General features: G+C 38.9%; 1 protein-coding gene across 1 annotated transcript in view; it reads right to left on the bottom strand.

The window, feature by feature from the left end:
* Positions 1–203: 203 nt before the first annotated feature.
* Positions 204–22547, bottom strand: part of GUCY1A2 (guanylate cyclase 1 soluble subunit alpha 2) — a gene marked incomplete at both ends in the record, with an annotated part of 146158 nt that continues 123814 nt past the window's right edge. The window contains 2 exons of the mRNA XM_080613839.1: positions 204–411; positions 10535–10689. Of these exons, the coding sequence (XP_080469965.1) occupies positions 204–411; positions 10535–10689 (363 nt within the window). The remainder of the gene's footprint in view (positions 412–10534; positions 10690–22547) is intronic.

The raw sequence follows: 22547 nt of genomic DNA, 5'->3' as shown, positions 1-22547 counted from the left end.
GTTTAATTTTTTTTTCTCCCTATCTCCACTTTGTTACTGACAACGATCACCCACCTTTTTAAATGATTATTGCCTGACATTACATGGAGCTTTCACTGCTTGTTCAGAACATGGCAGTGAAACAGAAAGAACCTCCAACTCCCCTGTCATGACCCAGTTCTGGGCTTGTGCTTTTTTGACAAGTCTTTGATCTGCAGCAGGCCTCATAGGCTAGTCTCCCGGAGGAACATGGTGCCAATGTTGTAAGAAACCTTCCTCATTCTGGCAGATGAGATGGAGGGTTTTGGTGGCTTCTGACCACTTCTGACCTCGAGGAAGTAACAGATCCCAGGAATTTCCTTTGGAAAGTTTTCTGGAAGCTCTTCACGGGAACGAGGGATGAAAATAAAATTTTCTTCCTTTTTCAAAAGCCTGGAAAAAAACAACCAAACAAAAGGATATAAAACCTGTAAACCACAGTAAAGAAACATCTCTCTGGAAGAGACTGATCGTATGCATTCCTAAATAAAAAATGACTTGAAAGTATTATGTTACACCTAAAAAAGCCTCAGGATCCTTGGCCAATAGATATTAACTTAGCATCATCAACTTCAAGGACTTTGTTGACTGAGATCAGCTAAGGATATGGCTCAAATAACCACACTCTCTGAAAATCAGTGTCAGGATTCAGAAAGTCATATATCAGAAAGGGAATCAAATTCATAATTATTTTTATCCATAATGTGTCATTTGGCTCAGTTAAAACACGCCAGTCTTGGCTAGTTGTGCAGAAATCAACATTTCAGAGTGACGACTATCACCAAGTTTCCTGCTGGAAAGAGGGTATGAAGGTGATGGTCCTTGGAAGCTCTCACAGGGTGTCACTTTGTGCCCTTCTTGTACTCAGTAGTATTGTATTTCGTAAATTAGGTTCAAACACAGTAAATACTGCTTCAGTAAAACCCAGATTCAAATCTGACACTATTCATCAGAGGTACCCACAGGTTTAATCTGGGACTCCTGGTTGGGGTCAAAAAGGGATACAGGTTCACAGGAGCCATGAAGCAATGAAGTGTCTCGGTAGATCTGAAAGTTTAGGGCCTCTTTATCAAATATATTCCCTGAAACTTGTTGGACTTGTAAAAAAAACCCAGAATAACTCTATACATTTTCTTTTTGTTTCCAGTAAATTGAGTAGGCATATTCAATCCCTTGCAGCATTGAAAAGAGCAGTTTTGAGGTAATGGTAAATTCTGAGCACAGTTGGATATACCAAAATATTCTTCATATTTTCCATTCCCAAGACATTAATTCTTTCTCTAAATCAATTTGAAGATCAAAAACATCAGTGGGAAGATCTCTATTAGCTTCAGTGGATTTTGCAATAGGTTGCTTACTTAATGTCTCAAAAGATTACTTCTGGAAAGTAAATGAATGAATGAATCCTGTTGCCAGGCAAATTTTCCAGGATTCTCAGTGCATCTAAAGGCACTTCTTTACTGAGTGTTTTTCATGGGTTTTGGCTGAGACAATCTATGTGAGCTCATTGAAATATAAAGTCATTTTCTTCCCAGCCTTTAAATCATCAGTTAGTTACAAATCCAACAATGTTTCCGCCTTTGAAGTTCTGTGGCGATCTTTGATTAGCATGCAGTTTGAATGTCATAATCTATTTATGATCAAAATATTGTAATCTTTTCTAAATTGCATGAGAGTTTGTATAGGCCTCTACAGAGAAGCTTCTCTTATTTCTTCTCTGCAATACTTGCAGTAAATATTTTGAGTTTTAAAACTACAGGCTTAATAAACTGAAATAACTCTTTGATGCTTCCCAAACTAGTCTTCTGCAAGCAACAGTTGAACTTTTACAACTTTCTAAGTTAAATCTGCAAGCTTTTGCTGTAGTCATTCTTCCTCAAACTGAATCTTCGCTATGGAGCATCTAGCCTTGCTAAAAATCAATGGTTTCCTTTTCAGAGCCTAACATTACCTAATTGTAATGATAGTTATACAAGTCTGAAACCGTAAAATATAGATATATTCTTTGATTCGGTTCAGGGCTGGCACTGAGTTTAGTTGATACTTCACACTATTTTCCTCATGGAACAAAAGTGCAAGATATTAACTAAAGGTCTTATATTCACTTGTTTTGTGAATTGTAAGTTGGTTGCAATTAAATGTTCCAGGAGGGATGGGTGAGTAAGCAATTACTCCTTTGGAAATCCCTCCACTACTGTGACTTGCGATAGAATCCACATTCCTATATTAGGTATATTGTTTGAATCAGCCTCATACCATAAGAAATTGGCTAGTCAACCTTTACTGGGATAAGAAGCTACCAAGCAAGCATGACAAGAAACCTTCTCTACCAAATGCTAATGGAAGCTATTTGTGATCATACTCTGTCTTACTAACTTTAGCTCATAGTTTTAAGAAAAAAAAAATATTTGCTATCTCTTGTAATATAGCTATTAGAAAGACTTTAATCAGGACAAAAATGGCCTCTTGTTAACATTTTCTTAAAGAACAGGTTCTTCAGATTCCTTAAATATATTGGTCCTGACATTTGGTTTCCCAGGTTGAGAAAGAGGTAATGGTTCATATTTCTTATAGTTTTGTGTACACTACAGAAATAAGTTATCTGCTAATCTTCAGTGCATAGCAGTGAGGACATTTTTCTGCAGGAACCTTCCCTCCTAAATTTAGGCCAATTGTTAGGTTAAAAAAGAGAGTAGCAGCGGAAGGCCATGGCCCAGATCAACAGCCCTTGCTAAGTTTCTTGTTGTCCTTTTCATGGGTACGAAGAACCACAGATACTTCTGCCAAGGAGCTGAATGAATAATACACACTCTCAGTGAAGGCAAGGCTGAGCCACACAATCAGTTTTATCATTACCCCTCTGGCTCAGGGGAAGAGCCAGTACAAAACCTTCTGGTCTGGAAGGCTTCCTGGGTGGTGGCACCCAGTTCTGGCTGTCTGCCTCACCCTGTGGACCATTATCAGAATATTTTGTTGCGATGAAGTTGGATTGCTAGTTTTGAAAGTCTGAGACCGTAATCTATCCTTTACCTTGAGGAAATTTTATGGCAGCTTAAACTCTACATAATGTCCCCAGATTGTCCTATAGTTGTAAAGCTTAAATCGTAGTTACATAACCTCCACAGTTCAGCAATATGCATATAAAAACTATTCGGAAAATATTGCAATTTATCTCAGCTGTATTTCCTGCATCAGTTCTGTGGATTTCCCTTATAGCAGTATTGTAAAGGATATCCTTATAGTGGGTTATTCAAAGGCTGAAAATTCTGTGTTACAGTCAAGTGATTGGATATACAATTTACAATTCAGTGCTTAAATTGTCAGGATCGGGATACCTAAGCATTCCTATAAATTGCCTGGAACTATGTCTGCCCTCAGCTTGTCTTCTTTGTTGAAGTTTCAGGAGAAGAATTTCTTAAAGCTGATTTGTTGTTAACACCTTCCCTCCTAAGCCAAAATCTTCCAGAACTGTTTAAATTCTTGTTCTGCCACTTCCCTATTGGAAATGCTGAAGCTTTTAGACAAAAAGAAATTATATCTGAGAATTATCCCACTTCTTTCATCATTTTCAATTTGTTCATTTAAGAAAAAAACGAAAGTGTTCCTACAGAAACAGAAAATGTGGTTATTTTCTAGTGGAAAAAAGAATCATTTCAAGGTCAAGAGATCTGTGCATGAATGAAAATTGGGATCATAGTGGGAATCTTGAAGAAGCTTTTAAAAGCTGTAGCTCATTTTTGCATGGGTGATATGATGGGTAATTTTATTTCAAACTATTTTGGCAAGAAACAGTCACATCTACAACAGTGAGTTCCTGTATCAGAAAATGAACTAACAAAGACTTGTTACTGAAGAATAATTTATTGCAAGGACCTTTATGCTGAATGAATGCTTTCCACATGATTCTTGCTCTGTCTGTGCCCATTGGAAAGCAGTAAACCTCTTTATCTCTCCATCTCTCAGAGATGTCAGAACTTTGTACTTATCACTGGAAGCTGTGAAGATTAACTAAAACTCATACATAAAAAGTATTCTCAGACTCAGTAGAAAGGATGGCTGCAAATATTTTATGAATTCTTTTATGAAAGTGGGCTAACTTGCTCCATCTTTTCCCAAACAAGATGCAATCCCAAACTGGATCTGTTAAAAGGGAGGAATAAGACAGTAAGAGGAGCAGCTACTTAGCAGCCTGGAGTAGCAACTCCATTGGAAATACGAAAAAGACAATATAGTTTGAGAACTGTATTTTCACTAAATGATTACCACATGTGCTAACTCAGTTCTAGCACCAGTGCTGAGGAAGCATTCATCAAGCTTCAGCATGCTCCAATACCCTGAGTTACACCATGAGGGCTTCAGAGAACATGTTGCCTGAACAGTGCCTGGAAACCTTTGAAACCTCCTCCCCACTGCTGTGACTAATGGTTGCTGGACATGGCTACCACAGGTTGCCACACGCCAGCAAACTCTGCAAATCCCAGCAAATGAGATCAGGTTTCTCTGGCTGCAGAAGCCCAGCACAGTGTATAGTTTGGAGTGCTTAGGGGCCTGCCTTTTCTCTTGCCCTTAACACCAGGTTTGTTTTAAAAGCTACCTTCAGGCCATGCAGTCAGGCAAAATCTTTCCAGAATCAACTGATAGTAAGGAGCAAGCAACTGATCCCCGTGGTGATCCAGCCTGTCCTCAGCCAGGGCCCTCCTCTTGCTTGCCAACCTTGCCACTTGCTGTCACCTGACTGTAGGAGCAGTTCAGGAGCATCAGCTTCCCCTGAACAAAGTGAGGTATCTACATCTGCACAGGTTGCTCTCTTCTGTCTTCCTCAAGCCCTCCACAACATGTACCTTCCACCATAGTTCCTAAGTGCCATAAACTGATACATATATATGTATATAAAATATGTATTATATAATAAACTTCAAAACCATGTTCATATCTAATTAGATATGAGACCTGACAATTACAGCATTTGCTGCTTCAATAAACTGTGTAACATGAATATTATATTCAAGTAAGGTTTTAACAACAGCTAAATACTTATTGAGCGGTGTGTTTGCATATATACATTTTAACCTCTGTATAATGAAGTTCCACATACCTTAAATAATAGTCATGTTACCTTAAATAAGTCATTATTCCTGGGCTGCACCAAAAGGAGTGTGACCAGCAGGTCAAAGGAGGTGATCCTGCCCCTCTGCTCTCGTGAGACCTCACTTGGAGTATTGTGTGCAGTTCTGGTGTCCTCAACATAAAAAGGACATGGAACTGTTGGAAAAAGTCCAGAGGAGGGCCACAGGGATGATCAGGGGACTGCAGCACCTCCCATATGACGATAGGCTGAGAAAGTTGGGGCTGTTCAGCCTGGAGAACAGAAGGCTGCATGGAGACCTCATAGCAGCCGTCCAGTATCTGAAGGGGACCTACAAGGATGCTGGGGAGGGACTCTTCATCAGGGACTGTAGTGACAGGACAAGGGGTAATGGGTTAAAACTTAACCAGGGGAAGTTTAGATTGGATCTAAGGAAGAAATTCTTTACTGAGAGGGTGGTGAGGCACTGGAATGGGTTGCCCAGGGAGGTTGTGAATGCTCCATCCTTGGCGGTGGTCAAGGCCAGGTTAGATGAGGCCTTGGGTGACATGGTTTAGTGTGAGGTGTCCCTGCCCATGGCAGGGGGGTTGGAACTAGATGATCTTAAGGTCCTTTCCAACCCTAACTGTTCTATGATTCTATGATGGGATTTGGCAATTTGCTGAATCTGAGATAAAAAAGCACCCATTCAGAACTGAACTTCAATGCAAACTTTTTTCAGGAAAATTGTTTTCTATAGACAATTTGAACAATATTGCTGAAAGAAATACAATGCACTTCAATAAATGAGAACATGCATTGCCTTCTTAATTATTGTGTGCACCACTAAAAGCAAACTGGCCAGGTCAATCTTCTATAAATATTACCTTTCATAGGGATAGCTATCAACAGAAAAAAGTTTCTTTCCCCCCAACTCTTAAAGAACTGTGAAAACTGTAGCTAACCATGTTCACATACACCTATTCATTGGTAAAATTAGGGAAATTTAATGAATGGCTTCCCAGATGGGTTATACAAATTCTGTCTCCTGATGGACTGCTGAGCCCTTCCTCTGTGGCAACAAGCATTGGTCACTTCACCAGCTGGGTATTTGGTTTGATAGCATACAGCAGCTCATTTCTTTCCATATGAATTCAGGTTATAATTGTTATGGCATTCATTAGAAAAATTGGTAGGCTGCTCATAAAATACGCTGTATAAAGGTGCAAATATGCTATTGTAATGCCAAAAATCAGTGCACTTCTTTCTAAATCTAGTAGCTTTGAACTTTTCCCCTCAGTTTCAATACAAACTAGAAAGATCAGGAGACTGATAAAACCCCTGACTATGTCTCAATCTAATTAATATCAGATTGCACTTTACATTTTTTTAAAGTATGGAAATTCATATATTGGTGTTTTTCTTCATACATATCAATTGTAATAAGATTACAAATGGACTAGGTATGATATTTTTAATGCAATGCATTGTGTATCAAATGCAGCTCAGCACGGTGGATGTCGATCAGTGACTTTTAATACCTTTAATAAAACTTCTTCCATACAACAGTCTGTGAGATAACAGTTTAAAAACCTATTCAAAATTCTTCAGGTTTTAATCAATTTTGAAAGCTGAGGGGCAATTTTGGCAGATAAACCAGCACTGACTTCGCCCAGCTCAACAAGAAGGTACGCTTGGTTGCTTTCTCTCCTAAATCACATAAGGATATAGGACATAGGCTGTTCATTGTTGCCTAAGCTCAGGACCCAGGTTTATTGCCCAGAATGTAATAATGGAAAATATCTGCACCCAACACTTGATGCCAGAAGCACCTTCTCCACAAGGGAAATACATGCTGGAAAAGACCAGAGACGGAAAAAAGAAGAAAAAGAGAATTCATTTTAAATACAGTTACTTGACAAACAGCAACAATTGTGTTTACCTGCTTTTGATAACTGCTTGGAGATCCCAAGGCATTACGTTACAGGATGAATGTAGGTACATTATATTAATATCTGATAAAAGTCATTATTTAGGATGAAACAAATAATTTTAAAATATTTAATCTGTCTTCTGTGCTAAAGAATAGTCTCATGAATCTCACTGTCCTTACTTCCTGAGTACGAAAAATAGTGCAATTTTATTAAATTCAGATTAATTAAATAAACCTTGAGCTGGATTTGCCAGTTTGCTAAAGGAACAGAGAATGTTTTATTCTTCGGTTATTCCTTCCCAGCCACTTGTTTAAACTGGGACCAGTCTGAGATCCTCCACTCCCTCTCCAGTTTCCACATGTTTCAGTGGAAGTTTTATCAGTGCCGTTCCAGTGCTTTCATTTTACGATGCTCAGTGGTTCAAAGCAATTGGAGCTCTGTAATCCTTCAATCAAAAGACCTGATTCAAGAGAACTAGGTATTTTGAACCGAAGTCAGCTCTTATCCCCAACAGCTTCAAAGGCTACCTCTGTAAAAGGTGCTGTTTCACACCGCAGAGCTTTGCCCAGGCAGGTGTAACTAGAGCAAGGCTGCCCCAGGTTCACTGCTGCTGCTAGGCAACACCAAATCTTATATTTATAATTTTAGACTCTGATTCTTACATAGGCTGATTATGGGCTCACAGGGAAGTGTCTGAAACCAATAACAGGCATTCTGAAGCGCCATTATAATTTGAATGCTGATGACATTTTATAATGCATAATCTGCACTGTAAAATGAAAGCTGATAAGTATTAGATGTGTTGCCAGTATCTGCATGCTTTGTAAGCACAAAACTTTTTATCACAATTTGCATCGATGGCATAGTAGACACACATACTGATAAATGCCAATAGGTAATTGAAAATTCTGTCATTTCCATACTGATTGCAGAATTATCTACTTTGGAAAACACTGCTTCTTAGATAATAAAAATATTAACTGAGTACACAGCAGCACAGTATGATCAAATAGAAGCATTTGATGAAATATAACACATCTAAGTTTGCAATGAATCACTTTATTTATACACAGCAAATTATACACTCCTACAAATTATATGTAAGCAAAGTTATACACAGATGCATGAGATCCTCATTTATTTAGGTAGTACATGATGTTCAGACCCCCTAGATCACCTTCAGAAGCCCCGAATAATACCACAAAATAAAGCGCTTTGTAATTGCAGTCTCTCCTGACCACTATGTCAGCATGTCACCAGTGTCATTTCCTGACTTCTTCCCTGTCTGTTCTTATGCTTACAACCATGCCAGGAGGTACGGTTTGAAATAGCCTTTCTAAGTCTCCCTATGCACATTTATTTTATTTTCTTATATAAATTTTGAAGCATGCAAAATAAATTTGTTCCTTGCCTTTTCATCACTACTTTTAGCCATTCACAGAGTCATAGAATGGTTTAGGTTGGAATGGACCTTAAATATCATCTAGTTCCAACCTCCCTGCCATGGGCAGGGACACCTTCCTTGAGGCCAGGTTGCTCAAAGCCCCGTTCAACCTGGCCTTGAACACTGCCAGAGATGGGGCAGCCAAAACTGTGGGCAACCTGTGCCAGTGCCTCACCAGCCTCACAGTGAAGGATTTCTTCTTTATATCTAATCTAAACTACTCTCTTTCAGTTTAAATCCATTCCCCTTTTTCCTGTCCTGACATGCTCTTGTAAAAAGTCCCTCTCAGGATTTCTTGTAGGCCCATTTAGGCATGGGAAGCTGCTCTAAGATCTCTCCGGAGCCTTCTCTTCTCCAGGCTGAACAAGCCCAACTCTCAGCCTGTCTCCAAAGGAGGGTGCTCCAGCTCTTGGATCATCTTCATGGCCTCTTTGGACTCACTCCAAAAGGCCCACATCCTTCTTAGGGCCTAAGAGGCCCCTTAGGGGACCTATAAGGATGCTGGGGAAGGACTCTTCATTAGGGACTGTAGTGATAGGACAAGGGGTAACAGGTTCAAACTTAAACAGGGGAAGTTTATGTTGGATATAAGGCAGAAGTTCTTCACTGTAAGGGTGGTGAAGCACTGGCACAGGTTGCCCAGGGAATTTTTGAATGCTCCATCCCTGGCAGTGTTCAAGGCCAGGTTGGACAGAGCCTTGGGTGACATGGTTTAGTGGGAGGTGTCCCTGACCATGCAAGCAGGTTGGAACTAGATGATCTTAAGGTCCTTTCCAACCCTAACTATTCTATGATTCTATGATTCTTATGATGGGGACCCCATAGCTGGATGCAGGACTGCAGGTGGGGTCACAAGAGCAGAGTAGAGGGGGAGAATCACCTCCCTCAACCTGCCCAATACTGTGCTGGGTCAGTGTTTCTCTCACACGCTAACAGACAATTGTATAAATCTGTTTCTGCCCACTTCATGATTCAGTTTTTCTGCCTCTTGTTTAATCAGCTATACTTGCTCCTTTCTGTAAACCTGATCTCAAGTGAATGGCCCTTTCAGAAGAATGCAATTTTATTCACTAATTTGAATTACTTTTAACTTTAATTTCTGTCTCATTTATATTTTAGTGTATCAGACACTTCCATTCTCGGGTGAAGAAATTCCATTTAAAACTTTAATTTACATAGATTGGTATGGGGTTAAAATAAATACTGAGATTCACAGTTCTGTATAAGAAAAAAAAAAATAAGGAAAAGAGGTATTGTCTGAGCAATTGCATACAGATTAACACAGAGAAACAGTCTCGACACCTGAACAAAACCACACATCAGAAAATTACTTCAGATACAGAACACTGGAAAAAAGAGTAAGATTGAGATCTCCTGCCAAAAAAGTGAGTAAATCAGTAACAATGCAAGCAGCAGAAATTCTAATACTCAGGCTGTCAAATTTGAACAATAAGGAACACCTCTTTTTTATTTAGGAGGTGTTCCTCATAACCAGATTTAATCAAGCCTTATCTCTATTTGCATAATATCTTCAAAGATCTAGGGCTGGTGCTTTGCCATTTTTAGTCTTTTTTCCTACATTAAAAACATGCTTCTATCAAGTATCTCTTTACAGAGCTACATCAGAATTTTTTTTCAAGAATGCAAAAAAACTCTGAAAGCTTGGCTTCACTGGCAAAATTAAAGACTTTCTTCTGAGCCAATGGGAATATGCTTCCTTCCATGAACTGTGCCTAGCAAATGGAACTTAAATCATTAGGCTAAAGCCGTAATAATGCATAAAATTACGGTGCCTTGGGAGACATCTCCCTCTTCTTCCGTTACATGTTATTTTAGGCAGGAATGGTTGGCCTTCCTGTTATGTTTTCTTGCCTCACTGCCTGACACCTTTGAGTATTCTGATGCAAACCTGAGAACTGAAGACTGACAGTCCCATGCGACACCTCTTTCCAGTTGTCTTGGTGCCCTGATGACTTTCTATTGAATTTCATATGATGAGGACAGAGCAAGTTACGAGATCTAACTCAAAGCAGGTTGAAATAAAAAGAGTACGTAAAGGCTAAGAGGACTTACTGGTATGTGGTTGGACTGACATTGATGCGGCGTGGGTGACTTCCTGACTCAAACTTGCTTGCAAGGGTGACATTGTTCCCAAAGAGACAGTAACGTGGCATTCTTACACCAACGACACCAGCCAGCACTGATCCTGAGTGAATGCCTATCCTCATCTGGAAAAACATGAGAAGCCGTCAGTCTGTTTCTCTTGTGCTGCTCAGGGTAATGTCATTAGCGCTTATTGACAAGCCAGTCACAGCAACCCTTTCAAAGAAATAATTAACCAAACAAGAAAGATTGAAGGGGAAGAAAACATGCTCTTCCATTCGTCTAGCTTGGATCATATGCAGTTAAGAACAAAATATGGTTATCTTTTCACTAAAACTATTTGTTCTGTGCATGTTTGCTGAATACAAACAAAACAGGAATCATAAACAGAATAGGATAGGATCACTAAGAGTTACAGCAATATCAACCATCAAATTACAAAAATAGATACATTATAGGTGGGCATTTTTGCCACCTTTTCTAACACAGGCTTTAAAGTAAGATCCACATTTTCTCAAAATGGCAGAAAGAATAGCAAAGTGGAGTTAATGAATATGGTACTTTAATCTTCTTCATATTTTTTTTCTTCAAAATTACTCAAGGTCTAGTGTCTTTCTCACTTTGTCAGACTGAGATACTGCAATGGTAAAGACGCTGAAGATTAGGCAATAATTAATAAAATAATTGTATTGCCCTCAAAAGAAGGAGGAATAGATCCCAGCAAATTAAAAACAAAACAAAACAAAAAAACTCGAATGTGACTATTTAGCAATTATCCCCTGTAACTGTCTGAGATGTGGCGATTACATAGATGTGTAAAGCTTGGAGTCAGCAACCAATTTTCTTTCAGAGTGAATAAACAGAATTATTCTGAATACATTTTAGCAACCAATTGTGTTTGCCAAGAAAATCATTTTTATAAATAGGAAAGTCTTTTTTTCTTGGTAACTTTCAAACATTAAAAAAATGAAAGGAAAACATTTATACCTTCTGAGGATACTCTTACTCATAGCAACTGGACTGCTGCAAAATATGAAATTATGTAAAGAAAATAAATAGCAACTACTAAAACAGAGGGTCTGAAGGGGTCTGAATAAGTGACTTAACTAATATTATACTCAGTATTGTCACTTGAGTTAATTCACAGTTATTGCACTGCGCTTTTTGTCATTCAACCCCCATTTTTTAATAACACAATACATATTTACTCTAATACAATTTATTTTTTTTTTTAATGTTAAGACAAATGCCAGCATTTGATAACCTTGGTGTCCATAAAGTCATATAAACATGTGGGACCACACATCATTCCACTGACCAGATTTCTTCCCATGTGTTCAAGGTTTTTACCATGCAGCTAAGCACCCTTTTCATTTTGTTCCTCTATGTCATAATGGGTATAGCGTTATATCTGCTATACGCTAAGCCCATGTGTAACATAAGAGCATGTTCTGCGTTCAGTGTGATGCTATTTACAACATTCTCACAAGCAACATAAAATCTTCACAAAAATGCTGTTAATTACAGGCTAGGATTTTTTTCTTTTCTTTTTTTTTTTTTTAATTTGTAAATAAATAACACTTGAATTTAATTGAGCTTTTAAACTTTTACTACAATTTGGAAGGCAGCTACTGAAATCCTTCAAATACTCTATCCTGTTGGACTGAGAAGCACTCACAAACTTGCTTTGGCTGTGAACATCACACCTACATTATTTTGGTCATGTTTTGGGGCATGAAGATTTCCTGCTTTTGCTACAATGTACATTTACACACTATTGTTCATTTCAGTGAAAAAGGTGTTCCTGCAGTCAAGAAGTGATCAAGCAGCCCTTCTGCGTTTTGGTGAGGTCAGTATCTGCCCTCAGCAAAAGATTACAAAGAGAAGGTCTTGTTCACAGAAAAGCAAGTATGCTGTCAGCTTTTGATAAAGAACTTATTTACAATGCCTTGGTTTTGTGAGATGGGAGAAGGATCAGTTATTTTGTACACAATTTTAAGAACAGTTAATGTTATCTATTTGTTCCACTAATACTGCACATTAATTTAGGAATCATTAAAAAATCACTCCTGACCTCTTCTAAGGTACATTCAATGACATGTGTGTCATGGTTTAAGCCAGTCGGCGAATCAGCCACGCAGTTTCTACTCCCCCCCACCCCGGGAAGGATGGGGAGGAGAATCGAAAAAATGTAACTCCCACGGGTTGAGATAAAAACAGCCCAGAAACTAAGGTATAACACAAATCACTACTGCTGCCACCAATAATAATAATGATAAGGGAAATAACAAGGGAAGAGAATATGATACCACCCGCTGGAAATGAGCCCGACAGCAAAGAGGACGTGCCCTTCCGGGTAACTCCCAGTTACATCCCCGGGCATGACGTGCTGTGGTATGGAATACCTCTTTGGCTAGTTTGGGTCAGGTGTCCTGTCCCTGCTTCCTCCCGGCTTCCCCTCCTCCCTGGCAGAGCATGAGACTCACAAAGTCCTTGGTCAGGGTAAACATTCTGACCAGCAACTGAAAACATCGGCTTTACCAGTATTATCCCCAGGCCAAAAGTCAAAACCACAGCGCTGCACCAGCTACTAAGAAAGAGAAAAGGTGACTGCTGCTGCTGAACCCAGGACGATGTGAAGGCCAGATTGAAACTATAAAAAAAAAGCACTAGCTAAGTTTTGCTGTTGGAAAGTGGAAATGACACTGTACATTAGAGTGGAAGGAAAATCTGCTAGAAAAAATGTACTATGAAAATAAAATCTAATTCTGTCATATATGCAGTGAAAAGTAAAGTAGTTGCTTGCTTTTCTGCTTTCACTCCTGAAGTGCTTCTTTGTAAGTGTCTACATAGTTTTTTATCATTCAGTGTTTCAGTGGCAGAGGACTTCCCAAGGATTTCCAAATCCATGAGATTTTCCAAATTCTCTGTAGCAAAAGTTTAGGATCTCTTGAAGAACCCAAACCGCGCTCACTCAGTAAATACTTTCAAGACCTTTCCTCATGATTTTCTTAAAAAGACACCGGGGAAAGGCCCTTGTGGTTCAGACTTTTCAGGATGTGCCAAAGAAACTGAGACATTACACTGTCAGACTTGCTGAAAAAAAATACAATCTGATTTACCACCCTAACAGAAAATATTTTCCTTTGCAAGTTTAAGTGAATGAAGCTAAAGCCATGCCAGCTGCCATGGAAAAACTGAGGCTAGGAGCAAAAATAAATGGATATTTAAAATTTCATTCAGAAGTACATAGAATCATAGAATTAACTAGGTTGGAAAAGATCTTTAAGATCATCAAGTCCAATTATCTACATACATTAGGTCTTTTGCGAACTGAATGACTTTCAGTAGGAATAAGACAGCTTTTCTATTTAATATAGTGTGTATCTAAAGAGATTAAAAAAACCCCTTGGTTTGGCTGAGTACAGAACATTTTGTGTTCTGTAGTATTTTTGACTATTTTAAAAAACATTCTGCTACAATAAAAAATGCAGATGTTCTCACAAGCACAGGTTGAACTATGTACCACATACAGCTGCCAATGAGAGCGTCAAAACCTGAAGTTTTCATTGGGTACAAGAAAACTAATGTAGGTTTTCTCATTAAACCATAGCGTTAAATGTCTTATACAAGTCAAAATTGCACCACGAATGGCTTTCAATAAAGCCTCACTTCTGCTTCGTTATAGGGTTCTCTAAAAGAAAAAAGCCTGCAACAGTGGTGCTATTGCCATGAAGTATTCCATAGTGTGTTCTCTTATATTGAAAATAACCCTTATATTGGTTGTGTATTACTTTGAAGGGAAATATGCTTTTCATAAAAATGTCTTTTCAAGATTTCACTTCATCTGCAGATAAATTATTCTGCCTTTTTCCTCACTGAGTTAAAAAGTGTTGTGATAACAGTTTAAGGCCTTTTTTTTATGAAGTGAGAAAATGTGTGATCAAATTATTAACAAGACACTTACTGGGATACATCAGTCTCTCATATTTACTTTGCAGCAAAAGAAAATTTGCCTAGACAACTTGACTTAGAACAATAATAACAGTTACACACGTACACATACAGTTCCCAGGCTCTGTTGTATATGCAGCCCTTATCAATGTTTTCACAGAAAAGTTATCATTAAAGATTATTAATAACATATGAAATGCAAATTAGGTGGAACACTAGGGTGCATTCTTTGTCCATAATAGCTATATTTATTCATTTATGTTCTTTAAATACGTGTAACACATTATACATGTATTAACTATCTTAAATTGAGCAGTTTTATTAAAATTTATGCTCTTAATCTGTGACAATGGCTCCTTCATCTGCCCTTAGTTATTTGGCAAAATATAAAATGGCATCATATAACTGAGACGGAAAGTTCAGAGACATTACACATGCAAGTGGAAAGACAGCTCTTTGGAAACTATCACAAAGACAAAACTGCCATGGCAAAAATACCAACCAACCAAACCTAAAACAAAAAAACCCAGAAAATACAAGACCCCCATATTTACCAAACAGTGAAGAGATGGACAAAGGCAAATGATATTTCTAGAGCAGAATATCAGAAGTCACAATGGGAAATGAAACATGAAGCCACATGAATGAAAGGCTTTTTAGATAAAGAGGAACAACTTGAATTGGCTGCAACAGAAAGATTTAGAGTGGAAAATGACAGGGAGAATAGAGATTAATTAATTTCGTCTTTGCAGCAGCTGCGGTAATAGTAAGGTGGAGAAAAGCTGATGTGAGTGTCAGAGGCATAAAAGAAAAACAGCCTGCATTGATGAATGGAGGCCGAGAGGAAAGACATAGCTATGTGGAAAGGAAAAGAAGCTTCCAAAAATTTTAAAGAAAATGTAGCAGTATTTGGATATTGCCTATAGGATATGGCACAGGGAGCAGAAATGGCTAAAACCTGGGTGACAGGAAGGACAGTGGTTTTGTATAATAGTAATAGATAAAGAAGGTTCATAGGGAAAGATAAGGAGCACTGGAGCTATGGTCATCTTCTGATGGGGAAACGTGCCAGAAGTGGTATCAGTGAGAACTATAGTCCAGGCTGGGCTAAGACAGAAAAGTCAGAATGCTCCGTTCTGTTTTTCTGATGTACTGAATCTTAGAAGAGTTGTGTGTAACCCCTTTACACCTCCTTATTGCCAAAGCAATATTTTTAATTTTTATAAGTAAAAGTGCAAAGGTTTGTTTTTGCTGTGCAGTTTCCATCACTTCCAATAGTGGCTTCTTAGGCACAATATTGAAAACAGCATTCCTCCATCAAAATAAAGCCTAATCCAAGTGAGATGAAAGAAAATGCAACATTGAAAACTCACAACCCATCTACACTCACTTTACAATGGAGACGCAAAAATATTTTATAAGAAGTAAAGGAGCAAAGTGGTGTGCCTGAAGTAAATTTCATCTTTGCTAATATATTCCTCAACAGCTTTTTCTGTTAACCAGTATGTTCACAATAAGCAGATCCAGTAATTTGCTTTATCTTCAAAGCTCTTAAGCTTTTTTAGTTTTGAAACCCTCTTGAAAAATGCATTCTTATTTCCCCACATAATTTTCAAGGAAAAAACCTTTGACGTTAAAATGCAAGTGGCAAGGCACCATTCTGCAGTCTGAGAAGTAGCACTTGTCTCTTCAAGAAAATTTTATAAAATCTCCTCAAATCTAAGATTTTTGACCAAAATATGTCTGCATGTTGATAATCAACAGAACACATTAACACATTAAACCTCGTATTTCCCTTCAGTCAAAACTGAGACATTGCATTACAAGACTTAAAAATCTTCCTTTACTAGTTAGACAATAAAACAATGTTTCAAGCTGTAACAATTCCTCAAAGGAGAATTAACTTTTTTTTAATTACTCTTCAAGCTTCTTATGTACATGATGCTGTGCAAAAGTATCTGCAATTTTGTTCAAGGGCTTAGCAACTGATTTTTAAAAGCATAACCTGTGTTTAATTCAGAGAAATGACACATCAGAAACATCTTTCCTGATAGGTGACAGCATGAAGAATTGGAAAAGGACATGACAGTCAAGACTGATTTCTGAGCTGAACAGGCTCTTTGTGGACAGTATTGAAAGGTAGAGTTGGAGAAAGGAGTCTGTGGGTACCTCTCCTTTTGTCTTCCAGGAAAGAGTAGCTGATGTTACAACATGCAAGCAAACATTTCAATTCAAACCGAAGCTATGTGTAACCTGTGTTCTGGTAAGCACAGGGCAAAAATACATGCTCATTTTCAGAATTATTTCTGCCACTAGTAATTTTTAGTTCAGGGATTTCCTGAACCAAAAGAAACCCTTTTTGTAGAGGAAAGGTGTTTGTCCTCCTAAAGCTGTTGTCCCCATCCAGAACCGCTTTGCTGTCCTGCAGGGGGCTAAGAAGGAAGCACACTCACACCAGAAACAACCGGCTGATGAACTGGTAAAGAAGATCTCTACTGGTGCAGTGAGGAAAAAGAGGCGGGTCATAGTGGTAGGGGACTCTACTTTGAAAGGGACAGAAGCACTCATCTGTTGGCCTGACCCAGTCTCAAGGGAGGTGTGTTGCCTGCCTGGGACACGGATCACAGATGTTGCAGAGAGCCTGCCTGCTCTAGTAAGTCCCACAGACTATTACCCACTTCTAGTGATCCATGTGGGTGCTAGTGATGTTGATAGCAGTAGCCTGGTGAACATAAAGAAGGACTACAGAGCCCTGGGAGAGGTAGTTAGGGATGTCCCACACAACATCCTTGTCTCTAAATTGGAGAGACATCAATTTGATAGATGGACCACTCGGTGGATAAAGAACTGGCTGGATGGCCGCACGCAAAGAGTTGTGGTCAATGGCTCCATGTCCGGCTGGAGACCGATAACGAGTGGTGTCCCTCAGGGATCGGTGTTGGGACCAGTCTTGTTCAACATCTTTGTCGGTGACATGGACAGTGGGATTGAGTGCGCCCTCAGAAAGTTTGCTGATGACACCAAGCTGTGTGGTTCGGTTGATACACTGGAGGGAAGGGATGCCATCCAGAGGGACCTTGACATGCTTGTGAGGTGGGCTGATGCCAACCTGATGAAGTTTAACCATGCCAAGTGCAAGGTCCTACACCTGGGTCGGAGCAATCCCAGGCACAGCTACAGGTTGGGCAAAGAAGAGATTCAGAGCAGCCCTGCAGAGAAGGACTTGGGGGTGTTGGTCAATGAGAAATTTAACATGAGCCTGCAGTGTGAGCTCGCAGCCCAGAAAGCCAACTGTATCCTGGGCTGCATCAAAAGGAGCGTGACCAGCAGGTCGAAGGAAGCGATCCTGCCCCTCTACTCTGCTCTCGTGAGACCTCACTTGGAGTATTGTGTGCTGTTCTGGTGACCTCAACATAAAAAGGACATGGAACTGTTGGAACAGGTCCAGAGGAGGGCCACGAGGATGATCAGGGGATTGGAGCACATCCCATAGGAAGATGGGAAAGTTGGGGCTGTTCAGCCTGGAGCAGAGAAGGCTGCGTGGAGACCTCATAGCAGCCTTCCAGTATCTGAAGGGGGCCTACAAGAATGCTGGGGATGGACTCTTCATCAGGGACTGTAGTGACAGGACAAGGGGTAATGGGTTAAAACTTAACCAGGGGAAGTTTAGATTGGATCTAAGGAAGAAATTCTTTACTGTGAGGGTGGTGAGGCACTGGAATGGGTTGCCCAGGGAGGTTGTGAATGCTCCATCCTTGGCGGTGGTCAAGGCCAGGTTGGATGAGGCCTTGGGTGACATGGTTTAGTGTGAGGTGTCCCTGCCCATGGCAGGGGGGTTGGAACTAGATGATCTTAAGGTCCTTTCCAACCCTAACTATTCTATGATTCTATGATTCACAGCTCCTCCTGAAATATGAGCTATAGTAATATTTCATGGGAGTGGTAGTTGTACACATTCTTCACACTGCACACACAGAGAGAAGGTCCTTAGTAAACGGTTCTCAGACTCTGAAAAAAATACTCCCATGCTAGAAAGAGAAGTCTGATTGCTTCACAGGTTAACAGCATCCAGAGGGACTCGAAATTCATGATCACAGAAGTGCCTGCCTTACACAGATGTGAACTGAAGAAGTGAGGGCAGGCTGGGAATTAGGTGACAGTCTGGAAATCAGTTATGGGCAGAAGTAATGCCCCACTCAGCCAGCCTGGAGCTTCCCAAGCCTTAATAATGTGACTGACTGACAGAAGGTCAAGTCTTTGTGCTAAGCTAGTAGCAGAGCTCAGGGCTGACATGAAGTAGTAACTGTATGAAAATACTTCCAGACATATGGATGTCCCAGCAAAACATTTAAATACAATAGGAAGTGTTGTGGTGGATCAGGACTTTTGACATCAGTTTCAATAACGTACATGGATACCTGTACACTGCCATTTCTCAAATAAATGAAGCACCCCTCACTTTCTGCCCTAACATACCCAGTGACGGTCTGTGTTTCAATAAGGACCTTCTCCCTTCTGCCCTTGCAGTGTCCTTCAGAAAGAAAAAAGTCACCTCTCATGGCTGTCAGCCCATGACACACTGCCAGATCCTTTCAAAGAGAATGTGCCAAAGTCTGTACGATTTTATCTGCTTTAATATTTTATAGCAGCTTCTACAACAGTGCTATCTCTAAATCTCAACATACACAACACAGGAGCATTTATTTGTAAACTGTATTAAAGTAAAATAGACTCTACAGAGCTCAGAGGTCTGAAATCAGGGCCACACGCTGGTGAGACAATGTGCCTTTCTGCTCCTTCAAAGAACTGCAAGTTGACAGGACTGACAGCTTTGCCCTGACATATGCTTTAGTGTGTGGGTTATCTGTATTCTTAGATAGATTTATAAATATCACAGTGTCTTTCTGGAAGGGGACATATGACAGTACAGCTCACTACAGAATTGTTGCCAAGGAACAGACCTGCTCAGAGGAAAATATAGATCACTTTGAATTTCACAAGGTGTTCTACAGAACTAAACTACAGGATATATTTCCCCCATATTTGAACAGCATTCAGAGAAATGAACATTTAGCTTTTTTCTAATGAGAATTTCCTAGATTTCTTTCTCATAAACTTAGAATTATTCACCCTGTCTGAAGTAAAAAACTCAGCAAACTATACAAGTTCAATGAAAAATACAATAATAAACTAACAAACATTGAACTCCTTGCGACAGAGAAATAAATAAATAGTTATTCGGTAAAGCAATCATGTGGTTTGTGTAAAAGACATACAATTAAATCATAACCAATGTGATGAACATTGAATATGTACATCCCTGGACTATAGCCTTGGACTGCAGTCATCTCTCCTGAATGTGCAACAAGGTGCTACGAAGCATTTCTACATAAAGAAGCATCAAACTTGAAGGCTGAAATTCCTTTTCTATTTCCATTTATGTTCTTCCACTATGATCTAAGCTCTGATTTGAATAGTGGTTGGATTAGATGACCTCCAAAGGTGTCTTGCAAATTCTTTTATTCTGTGATTTTCTGATTTTATACCTCTGTGAGTCTTCATCAGCAAAAGGAAGTAGAATTAGATGAAGCAAAAATGAAAACAAAAAATTCAGACTAGTTTTCAATGCAAATTAAAGTTTATATTGGGGCAAGGTTTTGTGAGCCAGATTCTGCCCTGAGCATCACGTGAATTCACTTTGGCATTGCTCAGGGTCTAGGTTAGAAGAGAACATGTGTCATTTGTGAGAAAACATCCAACTTGAAGTGTTTTACTGGTGGGGGTTATAAACCATGTAAATAGGAATTTCTAGAGTTGCTGAATAGGAGAATAAGCACTGTACCCTTCCCCTAAGATTCCAGAGAAAGGATATTAATGTTAATGTACTTCTTCATAAACTGCTGCTCCCTCGCCAATAAAATATTGCATTTCGTTGCTGATGCAGCATTTAATGAAAACCATTTTTTTTATTGTTTTCTTTGAATAGTCATTGCCAAAGCAGGAATTTAATTACTGTGTGAATCTGTGTGTTCAGGCACTTTAAAAACAGCTAATCATTCAAGCAAACCCACATAGCAGTGGAGGATTTTTCCCAGCCTCCTCTCCAACTTACACACAAAAAAGAAAAAAAATCATCGGAAAGTTCTGTTTGATCCTCAGTGTAGGAGGACATCTTTGTCTCACAGTGCCATCATATGACATATACTGAATGGACTGGGTGATACTTTAACAAGGATAAACGACACATGTTCAAAATATTTAAGGGAACAAAAAAGCTGAATGCTAAAAAATAAGTTGGTCACAAGGGTTTTAATCCTAAGAAACAGTTTTAAATGTGTTTGCTAATTTAGTCATTTAAGGTAGATTTCGCCTAATTTCAACCACCCATAAGTTAAGCAGCTCATTAGAGCTGTTAGATTTCTAGACTTTTCTAAACCAAGAAGGTAGATAACATTAAAGCTGCAATTATTCACGTTCCAAAATTTGCACGTAGGAAGGGCTGGATCAATCACTACCAAAGGTGTCTTACCCTACTGGTGGAACAGAGAGGGACATTTAATGATAAGTTTAGCCTGGACATGTCATGCACAGACAGCTAAAGATAAGTGAGATTAATCCAACCGCTGGACTGGCAAAGTTGACACTCTTTTATCCTCTTGGCCTAAAAAGAGTGCGTAAATTACCAAAGAAACAGGTGTTGATGGATAGGACCCTGTCAGAAGATCATTCTATTTGTAGAACAGCAGAAATTTCTTCTGATATTTTAACATAATGGTCTTCGAATGTATCCTGCAAGCTTTGAAACTGTAAAATGAAATGACATTCCGCTTGAAAAGTCATACTTCATCTTTTGATCATAGTACATGCTTTTATATATAGATGAAATTCCTGTTGCTCTGGTTTGAGAACAGCTTGTCACTAATCAACAAGGATCTGCTGCCTAACAGCTTTAAAATCTACAGAAACCATTGACATACAAGAATCTTACAGTTTTACTATTAGAAGCAACCTTATCTAGCCTATATGCAATAACGATATATCTGTACATATCTGTATACACTGATAAGGAGACCTAAATTTTTGACTATGTCATTTAAATCTTTACCACTGCAAGATGCTTTAATACTTTTTGCACAGAGGAGATACATTTTAAGTGTGTAGTTTCTACTGGATGCCCCAGCTTCTTGCAATCAACACCAAGGCAAACATAATCAAGATAAAAAATAGATTAATCCACCTCCTTCATATGGACACAGTAGACATAACAAGCAAAACATTGGCCCAGAATTTGTAAATAGACCTGTTCATAAGTTTGGAGAAGTGGAGAGACTAGTTCCTATCACATTTCTCATTCTAACCATCAATATATCCGATTAAATATAGACAAATGCCAGAAACAAGTCAACATGGATCCTCTTTTGAAATATAGTAAATAAGGAATGACCACATGGAAAGATAAAAGGCTAAAAACATCACAATCTGTGCATAAGGAACTCAGTGTTGCAATTTATGATAGGTAAAAAATAGTTTGCTTCCTTGTGAAGAAAGGTAGGGCACTACTCCCATCATAGAGATTTGAATACTAAATGTCCAACATGACCACAACCACTGTTTCTAATGCTTAGCTTAACTAAAGAACAAATTAGCTTGTAAATTACAGAAAGTTTCCATATGACAGATGGGTGTACAGATAATTTATACTATGTATGTTCCAATGTTTGAACAGCTCACAGTATTAGACCATCCTTATACATCTCACTTATCTCTAAAATAGTAATGATGCTGTGTTGCTTTGCTTGTTCATCACTTCATTTTTAAGAATTTCAATTTCCATAGACTTAACATAAGACTATATAAGAGCTAGATGATGACAATGATTTTTATAGAATTTACCCTCCTCTAGAGTAAATCTCCACAAATCTAGAGCAAGTCTCCACAGCTAGTAGGCAATGGCAATTTCATGCAAAGAGAAAAGACGCTCTGTGATTGTATGGATCCTATAAGCAAGAGTGTAAGTCTTCAGCTTGGC

The sequence above is a fragment of the Psittacula echo genome (genome assembly GCF_963264785.1).
Source record: "Psittacula echo genome assembly, chromosome: 3".
Taxonomy (NCBI): Eukaryota; Metazoa; Chordata; class Aves; order Psittaciformes; family Psittacidae; genus Psittacula; species Psittacula echo.
This window is presented reverse-complemented; position numbering and strand designations above follow the sequence as displayed.